We start from the raw sequence: 23,356 nt of genomic DNA, 5'->3' as shown, positions 1-23,356 counted from the left end.
GAATGTAAAGGAAAGGTCTGTGTCTGATTCACCGCTCTATTCCTGGTCCTGACACTTAATGAGTGTAACAAATATCATTTTGTAGAGGTTTTGAACATCTCAAAATAGAGATACTTGATTTGAGGAAGAAACGAATACCAAAGAGGAAAGGTTATATGTAATTGACATGCTAGGGACTAAAGTGGAGAAAGTGAGTTGTTGCAATAGTAAAAGGTTTCAGAAATAAGCTGATTCAAAAAACAAAACAAAACAAAACAAAACTGTTAAAGAGAATAAAATATGACTGTTTGTATTAAAAAGCCATACACAAAAAAGATAATCCTTCCCAACAAAAAGTGGAAACAAAGATGGGGGATTGTACAAGCAAAGAGTTAGATAAGCTCAGAAAATACTCCGTTTTTCTTTAATAATAAAGATTAATATAATCAATTAGTATAATAAATCAGTGTATTAAAATCATCAGCAGGGCCATGCGTGGTGGCTCACGCCTGTAATCCTAGCACTTTGTGGGGCTGAGGCAGGTGGATCACGAGATCAGGAGTTTGAGACCAGCCTGGTCAAGAGACCAGCCTGGCCAATATGGTGAAACGTCATCTCTACCTAAAAATACAAAAATTAGCAGGGTGTGGTGGCAGGCACCTATAATCCCAACTACTCGGGAGGCTGAGGCAGAAGAATTGCTTGAACCTGGGAGGCAGAGGTTGCAGTGAACCGAGATCGCATCATTGCACTCCAGCCTGGGTGACAGAGCGAGACTCTAACTCAAAAAAAAAAATCATCAGCAAATCATTTTCTTTCTTTTGTTTTTAGACGGAGTTTTGCTCTTCTTGCCTAGGCTGGAGTGCAATAGCACGATCTCGGCTCACAGCAACCTCTACCTCCCGGGTTCAAGCCACTCTCCTGCCTCAGCCTCTGGAGTAGCTGAGGTGGCATGTGCCACCAGGCCCGGCTAATTTTATATTTTTAGTAGAGACAGGTTTCTCCATGTTGGTCAGGACGGTCTCGAACTGCCGACCTCAGGTGATCCGCCCGCCTCGGCCTCCCAAAGTGCTGGGATTACAGGCATGAGCCACCGCGCCTAGCCCAGCAAATCATTTTCAAGTAGAAATCAGTTCAAACTGATAATCCAGGGACAAGAATGAAAATTCTATATATACGTGCATATATATATATATTTAAGTATCTATAGCAATCATTACCTTCAAAATATACTAAGAAACAGACTTCATAAAGAAATTTATAAAGAGGTTGGATACTTAGATAAAACTATCTGCAATCAGATAATCCCCTGTAGATTGCTGAAAAAGTAGAATTTCCACTCTAAAAATCCCATGGGCATTCTGCTAAGGTGTGGCTAAGACATGGATCACCTATTGCCTCCTGTAACTGGTTAAGGGTCATCTGGTCTGTAATGGTGGCATGGCAACTTGTTTGGGAACCCATTTCCTGCTGCAGTCCCATCTACAGCAACAGATGACAACAGATGTAACACTCATGTCTTAGTACATTAAGGGACACCCACTCTCTAGTCCACACTAGATGTAGCACTTCATGAATATTCTTTGATGAAAATGTCAATAAATCTATTTTTAATTACAGCTGCTTTTTCTTTTCTCTCTCTCCCCCTCGTTTTTTCTTTTCTTTTTTTTTTTAAACAACCTTGGAGCTGGGTGCAGTGGCTCATGCCTATAATAGCAGCACTTTGGGAGGCTGAGGCAGGAGGATTGCTTGAGCCCAGGAGTTTGAGACCAGCCTGGGCAACATAATGAGACCTCTTCTCTACAAATAATTTAAAAATTGGCCAGGCATGGTGGCGCACACCTGTGGTCCCACCTACTTAGGAGGCTAAGGTGGGAAAATTGCTTGAACCCAGGTGGTAGAGACTACAGCAAGCCATGGCCATGCCACTGTACTCCAACCTGGATGACAGAGACCCTGTCTAAAAAAAAAAAAAAAAAGAAAAAAAAAGGCAGTGGTTCATGCCTGTAATCCTAGCACTTTGGGAGGCCAAAATGGGTGGATGGCTTGAGCCCAGGAGTTTCAACATGGCAAAGCTTGGTCTCTAAAAAAATACAAAACTTAGCCAGGCATGGTGGCAAGAGCTATTCAGGAGGCAGAGGCAGGAGGATCGCTTGAGCCCGGGAGGCTGCAATAAGCCATGATTGTGCCACTGCACTCCAGCCTGGGCAACAGAGCAAGCCCTGAGCACAAATGCTTTGGCTATCTCTGTTGTTCTGGAGGTTACAAAATGTTGTTCCCAGGGTTCTCCCTCCTCTGTTTACATGTTGCGATTAGTAGAAAAGGAAAACTTAAATTGCAGTAAAATTTACCCCACTTTCAGGTGGGTGTGGTGGCTCATGCCTGTAATCCCAGCACTTTCGGAGGCCAAGGCGGGCGGATCACTTGAGGTCAGGAGTTCAAGACCAGCCTGGCCAACATGGCGAAACCCCGTCTCTACTAAAAATACAAAAACTAGCTGGACATGGTGGCAGGTGTCTATAATCCCAGCTACTTGGGAGGCTGAGGCAGGAGAATCACTTGAATCCAGGAGGCGGAGGTTGCAGTGAGCCAAGATCATGCCACTGCACTCCAGCCTGGGCAACAGAGCGAGACTCCATCTCAAAAAACAAAACAAAACAAAAAAAGATTTACCTCACTTTCTACTGTAACAACCAAAACAAAGTACATAACTTATTTCTGTTCTCTCTACTAAACATTTATTCCCCTTTCTGCTATTTCCTCAATTCTTCAGAAGCTAAGTGTGGCCTTCTACTTGTTTTCTCAAGCCTCACCTTTTGCTTTCACAGGGTTCGGTAGTATCTGAACCAATAGTAGGTAGAGGAAGGCAGGGAAAATGAAGCAAAACAGTATACTCTCCTGTTTATTACAAGGTGTTTTGGGTGAGGAGAGTGGAGCAACCAGGTACAAGAGGCAGTAGATGGTGGGAAGAACCCTAGACCCCCAGGTCCAGGTCAAAGTCAAAAGACGTAGCTTCTATCCTGGCTTCACCAACTTAACAGACACTAGCTCTGAGCAAGTCACATAACCTCTCAGTGTCATCTGTAAAATGGAGTTAAAATATCTTCAACTACTTACAAGAGACTGGAAGATTAAAATAAGATATTATTTGTGAAAGTGCTCTGAAAATAGTTAAATGCTATTTTAAAAATCATTTCATATGCCCATGGAATTTCTGCCCCGCAAAACAAAGTACTGGTGGTTGCTTCTTTTCATCACTGGAGCCAAAACAAGTATGGCAAAATTATCCACTTCTTGACAATTCTGAGCCATAGACAAAATTACAGGCATACTAAAATAAAATGGGAAAAGTACCAACAAATGACGTGAGACAAGTTAACATAAGCCTTGCTCAAAGCTATATTGAGAATGCCTCCTTACAGTCATCTCAGGACAAATTTCACGGTAAAACGTTGGTTCTAGTCTTCCTTTAGCTTCCTGAAGCCTGGAGGATGCAGCAATGTCTTTAGCAAAAAGTATATTTATAAGGATAATGGACAGAAGGATAAGGTGAAATACTGCACATTTTTAGGCTTCTCCTTAAAAGAGACAGGGCAAGCCACAAAGGTGATGCCAAAACATCTATAGGATTAACACAGTGGAAACGGCTCAGGTTTTAAGAGTAGGAAAGACTTTGGTTTCCGTCTGGCTTTGCCACTTCTTTACTAGGCAAACCAGCATTTCATTCGGATTTTTAATCTGTGAAGTAGGAATACTACTATCTATCTCAAAGGGATATTCTGAGAATTAGAGAGAATGTATGTAAAGCACTTGGCACATAAAAGATAAATAAATCACAGCAGGACAGGCAAAAACAACAACAAAACCCTCAAGCCATCTACTTCTATGCAAATCTGGAGGTTTTTCCTCTACACCAGTGGTTCTCAACCAAGGCAATTTTGCCTCCCAGGGACATCTGGCAATGTCTGGAGACATTTTTAGTTGTCCACTGGGGAGTACTATTAGCATCTAGTGGGTAGAGGCCAAAGATGCTGCTAAACATTCTACAATGCACAGAGCAGTGTTCCACAACAAACAATGATCCAATCCAAAACATCAACAGTGAGAAATCCTGCCATACAGCAGGCATTCTTTGATACTCAATAGGAGTAAGCTACTTCACCTTTTCCAGCCTTTGTTCACTCACTAGCAATGTGGGAATAAATTTATCTGTGTTCTCTTCCTCATCAAGCTATTGGGAGATTCAAATGAAGTAATGGATGCTCTCATAATAATGGATGCATTATTATCATTATACCGTTTACCACATACACAAAACCACCCACCTGCTGGGCAGACAGAAGCATTCACGTACTGGGGAGGGGGAGAGGGACGCTAATGGGACAGAAGTCTTTGTTTGGAAGTGCCATGATCTAAAGAGGGCCTCTTGCCTATCTACCTGCTTGGCAAGAGCCGAGAGAGTCCTCATGAATAGTGATGGCACAGGAGCACTTACATCTCAGGGAGAGAGAGGAGTAAGGTGGAATGTGGGAGGTGGGTAGGAACAGCATAGGCCTATCAAAGAGGAGCGGATAGATGTTAGGAAGTGAGACACTGCTTCGTGTCTTAGTCTACTCGGGCTGTCATAACAAAATCACATAGACTTGATGGCTTAAAAGAACAGAAATTTATTTTCTCACGGTTCTGAAGGCTGCAAAGTTCAAGATTAAGGTTCTAGAAGGTTTCAGTTTCTCATGACGAATCTCTTCCTGGTTTGTGACAGCTGCCTTCTTGCTGTGTCCCCATATGGCAGGGGAAGGGAGAGAGAAAGAGAGCCTCTTTCTCTATTTATTTATTTTTTGAGACAGGGTCTTACTCTGTTGCCCGGGCTGGAGTGCAGTGGCACAATCACAGCTCACTGCAGCCTCAACCTCCCAGGCTCAAGTGATCCTCGCAGCTCAGCCGCCCAAGTAGCTGGGACTACAGGCATCTGCTACCATACCTGGATAATTTTTTAAATTTTTTGGTAGACAGGATCTCCCTTTGTTGCCCAGGCTGGTCTTGAACTTCTGGCTTCAGGTGATCCTCCCGCATCAGCCTCCCAAAGTGCTGGAATTATAGGTGTGAGCCCGGTTATAGGTGTGTGCCTGGCTCAGATTTTATTTCCTTCCTCCTCTCCTAGGCACAACATTTTTGGAACAGCCCTCACATATACACATACACAAATAGTACTTAAAGGAGAGAGTTTTCTGGAAATATGAGGGGAAGCAGCAGGAGAAACCAAATGGAGGTTAAAAAAGCATGCAGTGGCCGGGCGCAGAGGCTCACACCTGTAATCCCAGCACTTTTGGAGGCTGAGGCAGGCAGATCAAGAGGTCAAGAGATCGAGACCATCTTGCCCAACACGGTGAAACCCCATCTCTAGTCAAAATACAAAAATTAGCTGGGTGTGGTGGTGCGCACCTGTAGTCCCAGCTACTTGGGAGGCTGAGGCAGGAGAATTGCTTGAACCCAGGAGGCAGAGGTTGCAGTGAGCCAAGATCACGCCATTGCACTCCAGCCTGGTGACAGAGCAAGACTTCGTCTCAAAAAAAAAAAAAAAAAAAAAAAAAAAGCCTGCAGCTTGCCAAGGGAGAGAGAAGTCTGGTGAAAGATAAAAGAAGGGGTGGGAGTGGGAATGGAGAGGTCACAGGGATGAAAATGGGGTGACAGGATTCCAAAGCAAACTAGCAAACACATAAGACGTCAGCAGCTCCAGAGGCTGCAGGTGAAGGGCCTTGCCTTGGGCAGATAAAAATAATAAGCAACAGATTATCTCCTGGTGTCACCCGCACATCCCCTCCCCGTCCCCCCCGTCCATCCATCTTTATCCTCATACTCCATCAACACTCCCTCAGGAAAGGATGGCATGACCTCACTCACACAGAGCTACAAGAGTACTTCAATAGAGACAATGAAAATAAACCAAAACAATAGAGTGGAAAGGAAGGAATTTCAAGCAGCTGGGCATGGTGGCTCATGCCTGTAATCCCAGCACTTTAGGAGGACAAGGCGGGTGGATCACAAGGTCAGTTTTGTAAAAATACAAAAATTAGCCAGGTGCATGCCTGTAATCCCAGCCACTCAGGAGGCTGAGGCAGGAGAATCACTTGAAACCGGGAGGTAGAGCTTGTAGTGAGCGAAGATTATACCATTGCACTCCAGCCTGGGTGACAGAGTAAGACTCCGTCTCAAAAAAAAAGAAGGAATTTCAGGCACATTTACTGAACACTAAGGAACAAGAGAGAAAACAAAACTTTCTTTTTTCTGAGGCAGAGTCTTGCTCTGTCACCCAGGCTGGAGTGCAGGTGCATGATCTCAGCTCACTGCAACCTCTGCCTTCTGGGTTCAAGTGATTCTCCTGCCTCAGCCTCCCAAGTAGCTGGGACTATAGGCCTGCACTACCACGCCCAGCTAATTTTTGTATTTTTAGTAGAGATGGAATTTCACCATGTTGGCGAGGCTGGTCTCAAACTCCTGACCTCTAGTGATCCGTCAGCCTTGGCCTCCCAAAGTGCTGGGATTACAGGCATCAGCCACTGCACCCGGCCAAAACCTTTCTTTTGGTAAATCATATCACACCAGTGTCTAGTGGTCATCAACTGTGCTGCTCATCTGCTCCTTGTGTAGTTCTCTGACACTAACATAAAAGTGTGGTATATGACTGACATCCAGTCCTCCCTGATAAAAACTGTGATACTGACAGAAAGATCGCATCATAGACTTGGCAAACTTTAGGGAGAACACTGTAGCCCACATACATCACCAGTCATGGATGGTAAATTTTCCTTATTGAAACTGAAAGTCAAGACACTTGGATTCTGAGTCAAACTCCACCCTCATACTTTCTTTTTCTTTCTTTTTTTTTTTTTTTTGAGACGGAGTCTCACTGAGTCACCCAGACTGGGGTGCAGTGGTGCGATCTTGGCTTACTGCAACCTCCGCCTCCTGGGTTCTAGCAATTCTCCTGCCTCAGCCTCCCAAGTAGCTGGGATTACAGGTGCGTGCCACCACACCTAGCTAATTTTTCCATTTATAGTAGAGACAAGGTTTCACCTTGTTGTCCAGGCTGGTCTCAAACTCCTGACCTCAAGTGATCCACCTGCCTCGGCCTCCCAAAGTGCTGGGATTACCGGTGTGAGCCACTGCGCCCAGCCCCACCCTCATACTTTCTGCTTAACATTGCCACATTATTTTTTCCCTTAACATCTCTATCTGTAAAATACAAAAATCTCAAAGATAACTTGATTGAATGTGGCTCATGGAAACAAAAGTAGGAAGAAAGAAAAGATGGGGAAACATCAAAAAGATGCTTAAGAAATAGATTTTTTTGGCCTGGCATGGTGGCTCACACCTGTAATCCCAGCACTTTGGGAGGCCGTGGCGGGTGGATCACGAGGTCAGGAGATCAAGACCATCCTGGTCAACATGATGAAACCCTGTCTCTACTAAAAATACAAAAATTAGCTGGGCATGGTGACGTGTGCCTGTAATCCCAGCTACTCAGGAGGCTGAGGCAAGAGAATCGCTTGAACCAGGGAGTCGAAGGTTGCAGTGAGCCGAGATTGCACCACTGCACTCCAGTCTGGGGACAGAGTGAGACACCATCTCAAAAAAAAAAAAAAGAAATAGATTGTTTAAAGTATTCCTTTCATTGAAAATCAAGCCACATATGTTTTAAGTTACTATTTAGATGATACGGAAAATGAAATACTATCAGAAGAAGAGGCTTGTCCATATTTTAGTGAAAACAGAGAAGTCTTTACCTTATCATTTAGAAGTGGTTTGATCTCTGTGAGCTGAACATCCTGAAGTTCATCCATGAGGTCAGATGACGAGAGTAGAGGAGTCTCAAGAATAAATTGGTAACTCTGAAACAGAAAAGAAAGAAGTGAAGAAAAAGGCTTAAGCCAGAAGTTGGAAACATAATAGTCACAGTACACCCATTCATTCAAATATGAGACTTACTCTGTGCCATGCCCTGCTCAGGGTGCTAAAGACGCATAGTCACTGCAGACAGACACTAACGTGGTCTGCAGGATTCTTGCCTCCTGGTATTCACACCTTTGCATAATCCCCCCAGTGAGTGTGGGTAGGGCCTGTGGCTTGCTTTTAACCATCAGAATATAGCAAAAGTGATGGAATGTATATGAGTGACTTTACATGATTACATTATATAGTATTTTCACATCTGTCTTGCTGAGGGACACTCTCTCCTGCTAGGTCTGAAGAGGCAAGCTGATGTGCTGTGAGAGGGCCACGTAACAAGGAACTGAGAGCAGCCTCCGGCAGAAAGACAGCAAGAAACTGAAACCTTCAGTTCAACAATCTGCAAGGAACTGAATGCTGCCAACAACAGGAGCCTGGAAGCAGATCCTTCCCCAGCTGAGTGTCAGATAAGAAGCTGCCCGACACCTTGATCGCCATGTTGCAGAGGACCTACACAACCCACACCAGACTCCTGAACCACAGAAATTGTGAGACAATAAATATGTGTTGTTTTAGGCTACTACATTTGTGGTAATATTTTTATGCAGCAACAGATTAATACAATTAATACAATAGTCTTTGCTCTCATGGAGCACACATTTTAATTACTGAAGATGGATAAAGAAACAACATACTCAAAGCTATGCTTGGAACAGACTGAAAGACGGATTAAGCGGGGACAAAAATTGAAGGTTATTACTGCAGGATGAGGCCTTGAATTAGGAATGGCAGTGGGAATGAAGGAGGAGGGAACCAAGGCTAAGCTTACTAATCCTCATTTGGGGAATCACAGCAGTGGATGAAAGGTATGCTAGTCAGCTCCAAGATGGCCTTCAACGAGCCCAGTGATCCCTGACTCCTGATATTCATTCACACATATGTATAATCCCCCACCCAAATAAATCAGGGATGGCTTGTGTAACTAATGGAATATGGAGGAAGCAACAATAGGTGACTTCTGAAGCTACATCATAAAACACATTACAGTTTCTGCTTCAAGACACTATAAACTGCTAGTTCTGGGGGAAGCTAGCCACCGTATCATCAGGACACTCAAACAGCCCTCTAGAGAGGCCCATGTGGAGAGGAAGCAACTTGCCAGTGCCAACCTGCTAGCCATATGCATGATTTACCTTGCAAATGAATCCTCCAGCCCCAGTCAAGAGTTTGGATGGCTACAGTCCCAGGGACATCTCACTGCAACCACATGAGAGACTCTAAGCCAGAACCACCCTAGCAAGCCTGCTCCCAAGTTTCTGACCCACAGAAACCATGAGAGATAATAATTTTGTTTTTAGAGTGATCTATAGCAATAGAGAACTAATACAGAGGGAGAGCAGAATGGGGAGTTCAGAGAGAAGAGGCAAGTTGGAGAGAGATAGGCAGGGTAATGAATTACAGATTCTTCTTCTATCCCACCATGCAAGAAGCCATGGAGATAGGCTGCAAATACTCAATATTGCAGGAAAGTGATTCCCACCTAGACTTCACAGCTTCAGGCATCATCCTTTTCGTCTTGGCCCTAAACCTATCAAGTCAGGAAAAATGTTAATTCAGGCCGGGCGCGGTGGCTCAAGCCTGTAATCCCAGCACTTTGGGAGGCCGAGACGGGTGGATCACGAGGTCAGGAGATCGAGACCATCCTGGCTAACACGGTGAAACCCCGTCTCTACTAAAAAATACAAAAAACTAGCCGGGCGAAGTGGCGGGCGCCTGTGGTCCCAGCTACTCGGGAGGCTGAGGCAGGAGAATGGCGTAAACCCGGGAGGCGGAGCTTGCAGCGAGCTGAGATCCGGCCACTGCACTCCAGCCTGGGCGACAGAGCCAGACTCAGTCTCAAAAAAAAAAAAAAAAAAAAAAAAAAAAAAAAAAAAAAAAAAAAAAAATGTTAATTCAGAGTTGGGGATTTACACTTAATAACCATTTATTGAGTACCCATTGCACTGTGGAAGATACAAAAAGGGTCCCTGCCTCTAAAGAGTAGAGATGACATTGATCTATAAATTGACAAATAAAAAGAAGGGCCAAGGCCGGGCGCGGTGGCTCAAGCCTGTAATCCCAGCACTTTGGGAGGCCGAGACGGGCGGATCACGAGGTCAGGAGATCGAGACCATCCTGGCTAACACGGTGAAACCCCGTCTCTACTAAAAATACAAAAAACTAGCCGGGCGAGGTGGCGGGCGCCTGTAGTCCCAGCTACTCCGGAGGCTGAGGCAGGAGAATGGCGCAAACCCGGGAGGCGGAGCTTGCAGTGAGCTGAGATCCGGCCACTGCACTCCAGCCCGGGCTACAGAGCAAGACTCCGTCTCAAAAAAAAAAAAAAAAAAAAAAGAAGGGCCATAGGAATTCAAAGGAGAAGCAATTATGTCTGATTGGTGGGAATCAAGAAAGCCTTCCAAAGATATCAGTCTAATATATACGTGTGTGTGTGTGTGTGTGTGTGTGTGTATATATTTTTTTTTTTTTTTTTTTTTTGAGACCTAGTCTTGCTCTGTCGCCCAGGCTGGAGTGCAGTGGCACAGGCACAATCGTGGTTCACTGGAACCTCCACCTCCTGGGCTCAAGCGATTCTCGTGCCTCAGCCTCCTGAGAAGCTGGGATTATGGGCACCTGCTATCATGCCCAGCTAATTTTTGTATTTTTAGTAGAGAGAGGGTTTCACCATATTAGCCAGGCTGGTCTTGAACTCCTGCCCTCAAGTGATCCACCCACCTCAGCCTCCCAAAGTGTTGGGATCACAGGCATGAGCCACTGCGCCCAGCCTAGTGTACTATATTAATCCACTGTTCTGTTTACCTTCTAGAGATAGAATGACATGATTTTGATTTAATTACCTATGGAGAGGGTATGTGTCCCAGGTTACCTTTTAGCTATTATTTGCCAACTCACTGAAATAAATCCTGCTCCCAGCTACGCCTATGTTAGAACAGACTAACAAAAAAGCCCTCTTATCATTTATTCAAGAGACCCAGGGGATGTCTATTGAGAACACTCCTCAGGCTATGAACCCGACATGCTAACTGTGAATATTCTAAAAGTATGAACCACCTAGAGACCACAAGCTTGATGATGTTTGACCTCCCTATAGGACAGTGGTTCTTTTGTCAGATCCCAAGCACCCATATACTTGAATGAGCTACTTAATGCCCAGAAGTTGAATTTTTTTGTTTATTTTTATACCAGTCACATTTCAAAAGGGGATGAGGTGGTTTGACTCTTACACAGTGAGTTTCAGCCAGCACCTACATTCTCTCTTTCACAGTCCCCACTTAACTCTCAAAATACTGGCCTAACTGGAATCTACTCCTTGCTTATTTATTAATAACACTATAAACTGAGGCCACTTTTTATTTGAACTTTACTATTTATCAGTTATTTAAAATGGCAACTTACAACCTTTTCTCGGCCGGGCATGGTGGCTCATGCCTGTAATCCCAACACTTTGGTAGGCTGAGGCTCGATCACCTGAGGTCAGGAGTTCGAGACCAGCCTGGTCAATGTGGTGAAACACCATCTCTACTAAAAGTACAAAAATTAGCTGGATGTGGTGGCACAAACCTGTAATTCCAGCTACTCCAGCAGGCTGAGGCATGAGAATCACTTGAACCCAGGAGACAGAGGTTGCAGTGAGCCACGATCTGGCAACTGCACTCCAGCCTAGGCAACAGAACAAGACTCTGTCTCAAAAATTTAAAAACAAAACAAAACCAAACCAGCTTTTTCTCTTTTATAAAAGCAATATGTGCTCACTTTAGAAAATATGGAAATCGGCCGGGCACAGTAGCTCACACCTATAATCCAGCATTTTGGGAGGCCGAGGTAGGTGGATCATTTGAGGTCAGGTGTTCAAGACCAGCCTGGCCAACATGGAGAAACCCCATCTCTACTAAAAATAAAAATATTAGACAGGTGTGGTGGTGCACGCCTGTAATCCCAGCTACACGGGAGGCTGAGGCAGGAGAATCGCTTGATCCTGGGAGGCGGAGGTTCCAGTGAGCCAAGATCACGCAACTGCACTCCAGCCTGGGAGACAGAGTGAGACCCTGTCTCAAAAAACAAAAAAGAAGAAAATACGGAAATCAGCTGGGAACGGTGGCTTACACCTGTAATCCCAGCATACTGGGAGGCCGAGGTGGGAGGATCACCTCAGGTCCGGAGTTCGAGACCAGACTGGACAACATGGTGAAACCCTGTCTCTACTAACAGTACAAAAATTAGCTGGGTGTGGTGGCAGGTGCTGTAATTCCAGCTACTCAGGAGGCTGAGGCAGGAGAATCACTTGAGTCCGGGAGGTAAAGGTTGCAGTGAGCCAAGATCATGCCACTGCATTCCAGCCTGGGTGACAGAACGAGACTCTGTCTCAAAAAAAAAAAAAAAAAGAAAAAACAGAAATCACAGAATAATGAACAGATAATTTACTCATAGTCCTTCCATCTAAAGAAAGCCATTTTAGCCTATTTCCACTTGTTCTTTTTTCCCAGTTAAATGGTGATTTCCTGAAATTGTTTTTTCAACTCACCCACTTTATTCCCTACTTTAATTCACTCACTAGAAAGCAATGCACTTCAAGATGGGAATTATTCAAATATGACTCCACATGGGTGGGCCTGTCAAAGGGTCAGAGAAAGGCCTAAGGCGCCCTCAAGTCCAAAGTGACAGGCGTTCACCTAGTGTTCCTTTTTTTTTTTTTTTTTTTTGAGATGGGGTCTTACTCTTTCACCTAGGCTGGAATGCAGTGGCACAATCATGGCTCTCAACCTCCCAGGCTCAAGCAATTCTCCCACCCCAGCCTCTCACGTAGCTGGGACAACGGGCATGTGGCACCATGCCTTGCTAATTAAAAAAAAATTTTTTTTAGAGACAGGGGTTTCACTATGTTGTCCAGACTGGTCTTGAACTCCTAGACTCAAGCAATCCCCCTGCCTTGGCTTCCCAAAGTGCTGGGATTACAGGTGTGAGCCACCACACCCAGCCCTATGTAATTTTTTTAAAGATGAAGAAAAATGCAATTTTTACACCAACAAACGAACGAAGACACAAATTAAATGAGAAGGCTGTCCCTATCAGCTAGGCCCAATGCAGGCTCGGGCAATAATGCTGTGCAGGACAGTAAGCTGCTCCAGGGTGACTCAGGATTTGGCATCACAGCAGTAGACATTCACCTTCCACATGTTAGGGGATCTAATGCATTCTTCTGGAGACTCCATTTTTGCTCCACTTTCAATGTCTCAAGCCCTTGCCAGTGAGCAGTTGTATAACATATACAAGAAAACTAAGATTCTGGTAGAAAACTCCATCTCCAGATCCCTCAGCTACACAGACAGATTCCCTCCTGGGGATCTAAGGCCTGCAGTTCCAGCATCTGCACAAATGGTAGGGTTGCCAGATCCCATACTGGTACTAAAAGCTATTAATATTTTCTTTTCTTTTTTTTTTTTTTTTTTTTTTTGAGACGGAGTCTCGCTCTGCCGCCCAGGCTGGAGTGCAGTGGCCAGATCTCGGCTCACTGCAAGCTCCGCCTCCCGGGTTTACGCCATTCTCCTGCCTCAGCCTCCCGAGTAGCGGGGACTACAGGCGCCCGCCACCTCGCCCGGCTAGTTTTTTGTATTTTTTAGTAGAGACGGGGTTTCACCGTGTTAGTCAGGATGGTCTCGATCTCCTGACCTCGTGATCCGCCCGTCTCGGCCTCCCAAAGTGCTGGGATTACAGGCTTGAGCCACCGCGCCCGGCCGCTATTAATATTTTCAAAAGGCTAGTAGGGATTTTATAAATTGCAGTAAATAATTTTTGCCTCTTTCCTAGTCATATGAGTAGGAGGGAGGATTGACAAGGAAAAACTAGCCATCTTCAAATTAAGGAAATGAGTCTGATACCAAATGGCTAGAAAGGGAAAGGAGAAAAGGTGGCCATCTACTCTGTCAGGAATTATAATCTCGGCACTTTATGTTTAATCCTCATAACAATCCTCTCTGGTAGATATCTTTCTTTTTTTTTTTTTTGAGACAAGAGTCTTGCTCTGCTGCCCAGGCTGGAGCGCAGTGGTGCAATCTCAGCTCACTGCAACTTCCGCCTCCCAGGTTCAAGTGATTCTCCTGCCTCAGCCTCCTGAGTAGCTGGGACTATTAGGCACATGCCTCCACGCCCAGCTAATTTTTGTATTTTTCAGTAAAGACAGGGCTTCCCTGTCAGCCAGGCTGGTCTCAAACTCCTGCCCTCAAGTAATCTGCCAGCTTCAGCCTCTCAAAGTGCTGGGATTACAAGTGTGAGCCACCCTGCCCGGCCTAGATATCTTTATTTATTTATTTTTTTCTTTGAGACAGAATTTTACTCATCACATAGGTTAGAGTGCAGTGGCGCAATCTCAGCTCACTGCAACCTCCACCTCTTGGGTTCAAGCGATTCTCCTGTCTCAGCCTCCAAAGTAGCTGGGATTACAGGCGCCCGCCACCATGCCTGGCTAATTTTTGTATTTTTAGTAGAGATGGGGTTTCACCATGTTGGCCATGCTGGTCTCGAACTCTTGACCTCAGGTGATCCGCCTGCTTTGGTCTCCCAAAGTGGTGGGATTACAGGTGTGAGCCACCGCACCCAGCCTTTATTTCTTTATAGATGAGAAATTCAGGCTCAGAGAAGTTAAGTAACTATTCTAAAATCCCCACATCTAATAAAGAGCCAGGAGTGGTGGCATGCAACTATAGTCCCAGCTACTTGAGAGGCTAATGCAGGAGGACTGCTTGAGCCCAAGAGTTTGAGTCCAGCCTGGGCAACACAGCAAGACCCTGCCTCTAAATAAGTGAATAATAGGGAAAGGATTTTAAAACCTTTGCTTTCCCATTACAGGTTGAGCATCCCAAATTCAAAAATCTGAAATCCAAAATGCTCCAATGGGCTCCTGGAAGAAGTGACAAAGGACAGATGGATGGATAGATGGATGGATGGGTCAATGGATACATGGACACATATATACATAAACAAGCTCCAATGGGTATCTCCCTTGAACATCAAGTCCATGTTCAAAAAGATTGGGGTTTTGGAGCATTTCAGATTTCATATTTTCAGATTTGGGATGCTTAAACAGCAAGTATAATGCAAATATTGCAAAATCAGAAAAAATCCAAAATCTGAAACACTTTTGGTTCAAGGCATTTTTTTGGTTTTTTTTGGGGGGGTTTTTTGAGACACAGTCTCACTCTGTCACCCAGGCTGGAGTGCAGTGGCTTGATCTTGGCTCACTGCAACCTCCGCCTCCTGGGCTCAAGCAATTCTCCTGCCTCCATCTCCCGAGTAGCTGGGACTATAGGCATGTACCACCATGCCCGGCTAATTTTTGTATTTTCAGTAGAGACAAGGTTTCACCATGTTGACCAGGCTGGTCTCAAACTCCTGACCTCAGGTGATCCACCGACCTCAGCCTCCCAAAGTGCTGGGATTATAGGCGTGAGCTACCACACCTAGGCTGTTCAAGGCATTTTGGATAAGGGATACTCAACTCACGTACCATAATGTCTGTGCCAGGCCCCATCTACTGATTGTAGGACCCTGAGCAAGTTTTTTTTTCTCTTTACCCACCCTGTGGCACCTCCTTGAGGTAAGAGAAGCCTAAAGCAATCCTATACATACCAACAATGACTCAGATACCTTAGAAATGAAGCTCTGAGTCATCACACCAGGACAAGAGCCCTCACTATCTCAGTAGTTATAACACTAAGGGCATAGAGGATGTGGAATGAGTAGAGAAAAGACAAATGAAGTTCTAGCTATTACTTGGCAACCAGTTTCAGAGGCAAGGGCTATTTCTTGCTTGTTAGAACAGTGAGCCTCAAAATCTATCACCTGAGAATCTTGTTTAGGATCTCAGATATAATCAGTTTTAAGTGATGAAAATCTAACATGTGCCCTCATCACTGAGGAGAGGTGGAGATAATCTGAGGTGAGGAGATGAACTGAAAGGCTTATTATTAGCAACAATCTTTTTTTTCTTTTGAGACAGAGTTTGGCTCTGTCACCCAGACTAGAGTGCATTGGCATGATCTTGGCTACCTGCAACCTCTGTCTTCCAGGCTCAAGCCATTCTCCCACTTCACCCTTCCAAGCAGCTGGGACCACAGGAACACGCGACCATGCCTGGCTAATTTTTGTACGTTTTGTAGTGTCAGGGTTTCACTTTGTTGCTCAGGCTGGTCTCCTGAGCTGAGGCGATCCACCCACCTCAGCCTCCCAAAGTGCTAGGATTACAGGCGTGAGCCACCATGCCCAGCCAATTAGCAACAATCTTCAATAGAGATCAGTGAGGATGGGGTAAAGAAAGACTCCATTGATTTTGTCCTGCCTTATTCCAAAATTTCAGTAAACTAGATGGAACTTTTATTTTTTATTTTTAAATTTGGGGGCCGAGTATGGTGGCTCACATCTGTAATCCCAGCACTTTCGGAGGCCAAGGCGGGCAGATCATCTGAGGTCAGGAGTTTGAGACCAGCCTGGCCAACGTGGTGAAACTGGTGTCTACCAAAAGTACAAAAATTAGCCAGGCATGATGGCGCGTGCCTGTAATCCCAGCTACTCAGGAGGCAGAGGCAGGAGAATCGCTTGAACCTGGGAGGCGGAAGTTGCAGAGAACTGAGATTGTGCCACTGCACTCCAGCTCGGGCGACAGAGCGAGACTCTGTCTCCAAAAAAAAAAAAAAAAAAATTGTTTTTTGTTTTTCTTTTTTTTTGAGACAGAGTCTCACTCTGGTCCCCCAGGCTGGAGTGCAATGGCACGATCTTGGCTCACCGCAACGTCTGCCTCCTGGGTTCAAGCGATTCTCCTGCCTTAGCCTCCTAAGTAGCTGGGATTACAGGCGCCTGCCACCATGCCTGGCTAATTTTTGTATTTGTAGTAGAGATGGGGTTTCACCATGTTGGCCAGGCTGGTCTCGAACTCCTAACCTCAGGTGATCCGCCCGCCTCAGCCTCCCAAAGTGCTGGGATTACAGGCTTGAGCCACCACGCCCGGCCAAAAAATTGGTTTTTTTTGGAGACAGGGTCTTGCTCTGTCACTCAGGCTGGAGTGCAGTGGTACCATCTTACCTCACTGTAACCTTGAACTCCTAGGGTCAAGCAATCCTCCCACCTCAGCCTCCCAAGGAGCTAGGACTACAGACATATACCACTACGCCTGGCTAATTTTTGTTTTTTGGTAGAAACAGGTCTTACTAGGTTGCCCAGGCTGAGATGCGATTGTTTAAAGACTCAACAGGTCTGATCAACTAAAATGTGAATATACTGGAGAAACAAAATAGTTTGCAGAAACCTTGCTGAAAGGTAACAAGGGGCTGTTAGACTCCTGAAATTACAAAATGTCAAAAAAAAAAAAAAAAAAAAGAGAGAGAGAGAGAGTGGGAGCTCTGGGATAAAAAGTTTGTAAAAATAGCACAAGGTTGGCCAGGGCACAGTGGCTCATGCCTATAATCCTAACACTGTGGGAGGCCAAGATGGGAGGATTATTTAAGGCCAGGAGTTCGAGACCAACCTGGCCAATATGATAAAACTCTGTCACTATTAACCATATAAAAATTAGCCAGGCGTGGTGGTAATTTCAACTACGTGGGAGGCTGAGGCATGAGAATCGCTTAAAACTGGGAGAAGGAGGTTGCAGTGAGCCAAGATCGCACCACTGCACTCCAGTCTGGGCAACAGAGGGAGATGCTGTCTCGACAAAAAAAAAAAAAAGTAGAAAATAGAACAAGGTCAGAGAAGAGTTAGATTTTGCCAAAGTTTTCAGTTAGGGAGATAAAAGAATTATGGCACAATGAATGAAAATGAGTGAGCTGAGAAAAAGTAACAGAGAAACTGATTTGTTAAAAAGAAAATCAGTTTCAGTCAGGAATCCAAGAGAGACCCAAGGACAACTGGGAGTGAGAATGAGTGAGGTAAGCCTCCAAATGATCACCAAACCAGAGATAAGGAGGTCTGTAGGCCTGGGCTCTTCTGAAGGACAACTCAGTGATGGAAAAGAAAGAACCAGTAAGAGACAAAGAAAAAATATTCAGAGATGCTAAAAGGCAGAAATACAATGTCAAAGAATTCAAAGGAGAAGAGAGATTTACACAAAAGTGGAGGAAAACTGTCAAATGCTGAAGAAAAAAGGAGGAGGATGAAGACTATGAAAGGGCCATTAACTATGGACAATAAAAGTCAGTGGTGTCAAAATCTAGGAAAAATGAAGTTCAGTTCTCCATGCTGAAAAGTCCATGACTATGTAGACCACTTTTTAGAAATATAGAAATTAGGCCAGGTGCAGTGGCTCACATCTGTAATCCCAGCACTCTGGGAGGCCGAGGTGGGTGGATGACGAGGTCAGGAGATTGAGACCATCCTGGCTAACATGGTAAAACCCCGTCTCTACTAAAAATACAAAAAAAATTAGCCGGGTGTGGTGGTGGGTGCCTGTAGTCCCAGCTACTCGGGAGGCTGAGGCAGGAGAATGGCGTGAACCCAGGAGGCGAAGCTTGCAGTGAGCCGAGATCGTACCACTGCGCTCCGGCCTGGGCGACAGAGCGAGACTCCATCTCAAAGAAAAGAAAAGAAAATAGTTGGCACAGTGGATTAAATCTGTAATCCCAGCACTTTGGGAGGACGAAGTGGGAGGATCACTTGAGTCCAGGAGTTCAAGACCAGCCTGAGCAACACAGTGAGACCACATCTCTACCAAAAATTAAACAATTAGCAGGGCGTGATGGTACATGCCTGTAGCATCAGCCACTCAGGAGGCTGAGGTGGGAGGATCGCCTGAACCCAGGAGGTTGAGGCTGCAGCGAGCCACAACTGCACTGCTGCAGTCCAGCCTGGACAACAGAGTGAGACCCTGTCTCAAAATAAATAAATAAATAATAGAAATACAGAAACTAACATTTCTGAATTGAAATGCAAGCAAAAATCTCACCAGGAATCCAGGAGAGACACATACTGGGAGGGGCTTTAAAAGATCAACAAGATGGCTGGGCGCGGTGGCTCAAGCCTGTAATCCCAGCACTTTGGGAGGCCGAGGCGGGTGGATCACGAGGTCAGGAGATCGAGACCATCCTGGCTAACGTGGTGAAACCCCGTCTCTACTAAAAATACAAAAAACTAGCCGGGCGTGGTGGCGGGCGCCTGTAGTCCCAGCTACTCGGAGGCTGAGGCAGGAGAATGGCGTGAACCTGGGAGGCGGAGCTTGCAGTGAGCCGAGATCGCGCAACTGCACTCCAGCCTGGGTGACACAGCGCAAGACTCCGTCTCAAAAAAAAAAAAAAAAAAAAGATCAACAAGATCAGTGACTTTCAAGTTTTACAGCAAAACTCTGAAATAGAAAACAGAAAACATGTAGAAGCTGTGCTTGAAGTGGTGGTGAGACCACTAGGGCTCTGCAGAACACAGTTTAAAGCCTGATAATACAGAGTGCAATCTTTGTTCACTCAGAAAAAAGACAAGACACGCAGAGACACATGGATTCTTCCAGTAATGGAAAGAGCCTGTAAGCACATCAGATGTGGATTCTAAACCTAGATGGGCACCTACATAGCTCAATAGCGCTAAGCAAAGCATTTTCCCTTTCTGGGCCTCAGTTACCCCAACTGTCAAGGGAAGAGATTGGGCAGGATGACCTTTTTGAGTCCCTGACAGGGTTGGCATTCTGTGATCCTGAAGCTCCCTGTAAAAGTAGTACTTCACATTATGAGCCTTACTACATCCTAAGCATTTCCCCAGGTATTAGCCTAGTGAGGGTCAACCCAAGAGTTTGAGACCAGCCCGGGAAACATGGCAAGACCCTGTCTCTATAAAAAATACAAAAATTAGCCGGGTGTGATGACGTGTGCCTGTAGTCCCAGCTAGTCAGGAGGCTGAGGTGGGAAGACTGCTTGAGCCCAAAAGGTGAAGGCTGCCGTGAGCTGAGATTGAACCACTGCACTCCAGCCTGGGTGACAGAACATGACTCTGTCACACACACACAAAAATATATATATATATACACACACACACACACACACACATATATATATAAAAAATAGATTTCTTTGTTAGTTTAATAAACACAAAAAGAACAATAAGAAAGTTACTGGCTTTTGAAACTGCAAGTTGTCTTGTTTTATAGCTTTTTCCCATGACCATGTTTGGCCTATGTCAGGCCTTGCCAGGATGTGCTGACACCAGGCCACTAGCTAGTATTCTAGGGGCAGAGTCGATCACTTTTGATTCTGGCAAGATTGCAGACAGATAACCAAAACAGAATGAAGGCAACAAACAAAGGAGGCACACTGGAGAGAATAACCTGGAAGGGGTCAGCTGGAGTTGATGCTGAAGCAGTTATGGTTAGAAAGCCACAGGAAGTGGCCAGGGGACTAGCTGGGAAGGTAGTCAGCAGAGCTCCTAAGCAAACAGATTCACATCCTCTCTCTTTATACCTTTGAACAGTGGATATATGAGTAATCATTACAGCACTTTCCAATTTACAGAGCACCTTCACATTTAACATCTCACTGGAATATCATGATGGTACCATGAGCTAAAACACTGAGGCACTGGCATCATGGCTATTACAGACATGAAGAAACTAAGGCTTAAAGAGGTGACATGGCCAGGCGCAGTGGCTCATGCCTGTAATCCCAGCACTTTGGGAGGCCAAGGTGGGCGGATCACCTTTGCAGTGGGTCGAGATCGTGCCATTGTACTCCAGCCGGGGTGACAGAGCGAGCCTCTGTCTAAAAGAAAAAAAAAAGAAGAGGTGACATGGATTGACCAAAATACCACAACTAATAAATGGCACAGCTGGAATTGAAACCCAGGTATTCTTATCCCAAATGCTCACTTTATGCCCTAAATCACACTTTCTCCCAGGTCATCACAGATGAAAAGACAGAGAGTGAAAAGAAGAGAAATTCAGAATTGAGAAGACTGCCTCACCACACCCACTCCACACTGAACATGTCTTTATCTCTGCTTAAGCAGTTAGGATTAGGCCACAGGCTCTAGGATTAAGCCCTGATATGTAGTGAATAACAAGAAAGCACAGATGGAGGACTGGAATTAGTCTTCACCCATTAATTCAATTAAGTAGGGGAGATAAGGTCTATAAACAAATTGTTACAGTTCAAGGCAGTATACATATAAGCTTACGAACTGGACAAACTCAAAGGCAATTTCTCAACCTTGGCACGACTGACATTTTAGGCCAGATAATTCTTTGTTGTGGGAGGTCTGTCCTGTGCACTGTAGAATGTGTAGCAGCATCCCTGGCCTACAATACTAGATGACAGTGGCACACTCTCCCAACAGCTGTGACAACCAAAAATGTCTCCAGATAATGCCAAATGTCCTCTTTGGGGCAAAATCACTCCCAATTAAGAACCACTGCTCTAAGGGTTACAGAGGTTTACGGCATAATTGAGGCAATGCAGCTTGTGGGTGCTGGGAAGAAGTTTCATGGAGGAGGTAATATCTGAACTGCACCTTGAGAAACAGAGAAAATTTCTGTAGATGAGAATAAGAATAAAAGAAGAAATTCCAGAAAGGGAGGACAACTTAAAGGCAAGGAGAACTTAAAGAAGGCACAAGGTCTGCTGGAAATAGGAAATAAGGATAAAAATGACAGCTGGAGGCTGGTCATGGATAGCTATCCATCAACTAATATTTACAAGATATACATACATAATGAAATAGCCAACAATACACCATATCACACGTTTAACAGTATACAAGTCACCCCAGTGGCACATATTGAGCCTCTCCAATCTGAAAATCCAAAATCCAAAATGCTTCAAAATCTAAACCTTTTTGAGCACTGACATGATCCTCAAACTAAATGCTCATTGGAGCACTCGGATTTCAGATTTTCAGATTAGGGATGCTCGACTGGTAAGTATAATTCAAATATTCCAAAATTGGAAAAAATCCAAAACCTGAAACACTTCTGGTCCCAAGCATTTTGGATAAAGGATACTCAATCTATATTTACATGTGTCCCACTTTCTGAAGGATTGAATGTTGCTTGAGTTATCATGTTTACATTGCAGTTAGTGTTTGGAACATACACTCAGAGCTAATGAAGCTCAAAACCTATGCAGAGGCAGGAGAAATAATTAAGGACTAGGATTGTCAGGAGTTTCCCAAGGGAGGGGAGAATGATGGGCCCTGAAGGGATATGTTTTGAGAAGGGGAAGGGAAAAGAGACATTACAGGTGAGGACATCAGGTTTGGGAAAGAATTAAAGACAATACATTCAGGCAGGGCACCTGTAATTCCAGCACTTTGGGAGGCTAAGGCGGGAGGATCACTTGAGGTCAGAAGTTCAAGATCAGCCTGGCCAACATGGTGATACAACATGGTGACAAATTATCACCAAAATTAATACAAATTTTGTAATAATACAAAAATTAGCTGAGCATGATGGTGCATGCCTTAATCCCAGCTCGGAATGTTGAGGCTTGAACCCAGAGGGTTGAGGTTGCAGTGAGCCAAGATCGCGCCATTGCACTCCAGCCTGGGCAGCAGAGCGAGGCTCTGTCTCAAAAAAAAAAAAAAAAAAAAAAAAAAAAGGATGGCCGGGCGCGGTGGCTCACGCCTGTAATCCCAGCACTGTGGGAGGCCGAGGTGGGCGGATCACGAGGTCAGGAGATCGAGACCATCCTGGCTAACACGGTGAAACCCCGTCTCTACTAAAATATACAAAAAACTAGCCGGGTGAGGTGGCGGGCGCCTGTAGTCCCAGCTACTCGGGAGGCTGAGGCAGGAGAATGGCGGGAACCCGGGAGGCGGAGCTTGCAGTGAGCTGAGATCCGGCCACTGCACTCCAGCCTGGGAGACAGAGCGAGACTCCGTCTAAAAAAAAAAAAAAAAAAAAAAAAAGGACAATACATTCAGGAGACACCAAGAACAATGTAGCTGGGAAAGAAGACAAGCTGCAGAAGTAGGCTGGGTCAGAACGCAGAGCACCTGAGCTGGACTTTACCACACAGACAACCCCTGAAGGTTTCTGAGGAGCATAATGACACAGAAGCTTAACTTTTTTTTTTTAAAACTTGGTCATGTTATGCACATAGTTATCTTAGCTACACTTAAACCTGGGAAACAGAGAAGATTATCAACGACTCAGCCTCAACCTTAAAGATCCAATTTAATTGGGCTAATGTAGGGCCTGAGTATTGTTTTTAAAGCTTCACAGGTAATTCTTACATGCAGCCAGGGCTAAGAACCACTGGTTTACAGTAATGCCCTCATTCTCCAGTAATGCCCTCATTCTCCAGTGAGAAAAGAGGCCCAGAAAATTGAAGTGATTTCTGAATTCACGCAGCCAGCTAGGTGTGGAGCTGGAACTAGCATGTGGATTCCTAGCTTAGCTCTGAAAGAGATCCCA

The 23,356-nt window shown here is 45.0% G+C and overlaps 1 protein-coding gene across 2 annotated transcripts in view; it reads right to left on the bottom strand.

Annotated features, from left to right (window-relative positions):
* NDRG3 (NDRG family member 3) overlaps positions 1 to 23,356 on the bottom strand; it is a 93,024-nt gene that overhangs the window by 58,593 nt on the left and 11,075 nt on the right. For both annotated transcript variants that reach the window (XM_025399853.1, XM_025399854.1), the window contains exon 2: positions 7,764 to 7,868. In XM_025399853.1, coding sequence (XP_025255638.1) covers positions 7,764 to 7,820 — 57 coding nt within the window. In that variant the 5' untranslated portion in view covers positions 7,821 to 7,868. The remainder of the gene's footprint in view (positions 1 to 7,763; positions 7,869 to 23,356) is intronic.

Source organism: Theropithecus gelada, chromosome 10 (assembly GCF_003255815.1).
Source record: "Theropithecus gelada isolate Dixy chromosome 10, Tgel_1.0, whole genome shotgun sequence".
In the NCBI taxonomy this organism is placed as follows: domain Eukaryota; kingdom Metazoa; phylum Chordata; class Mammalia; order Primates; family Cercopithecidae; genus Theropithecus; species Theropithecus gelada.
This window is presented reverse-complemented; position numbering and strand designations above follow the sequence as displayed.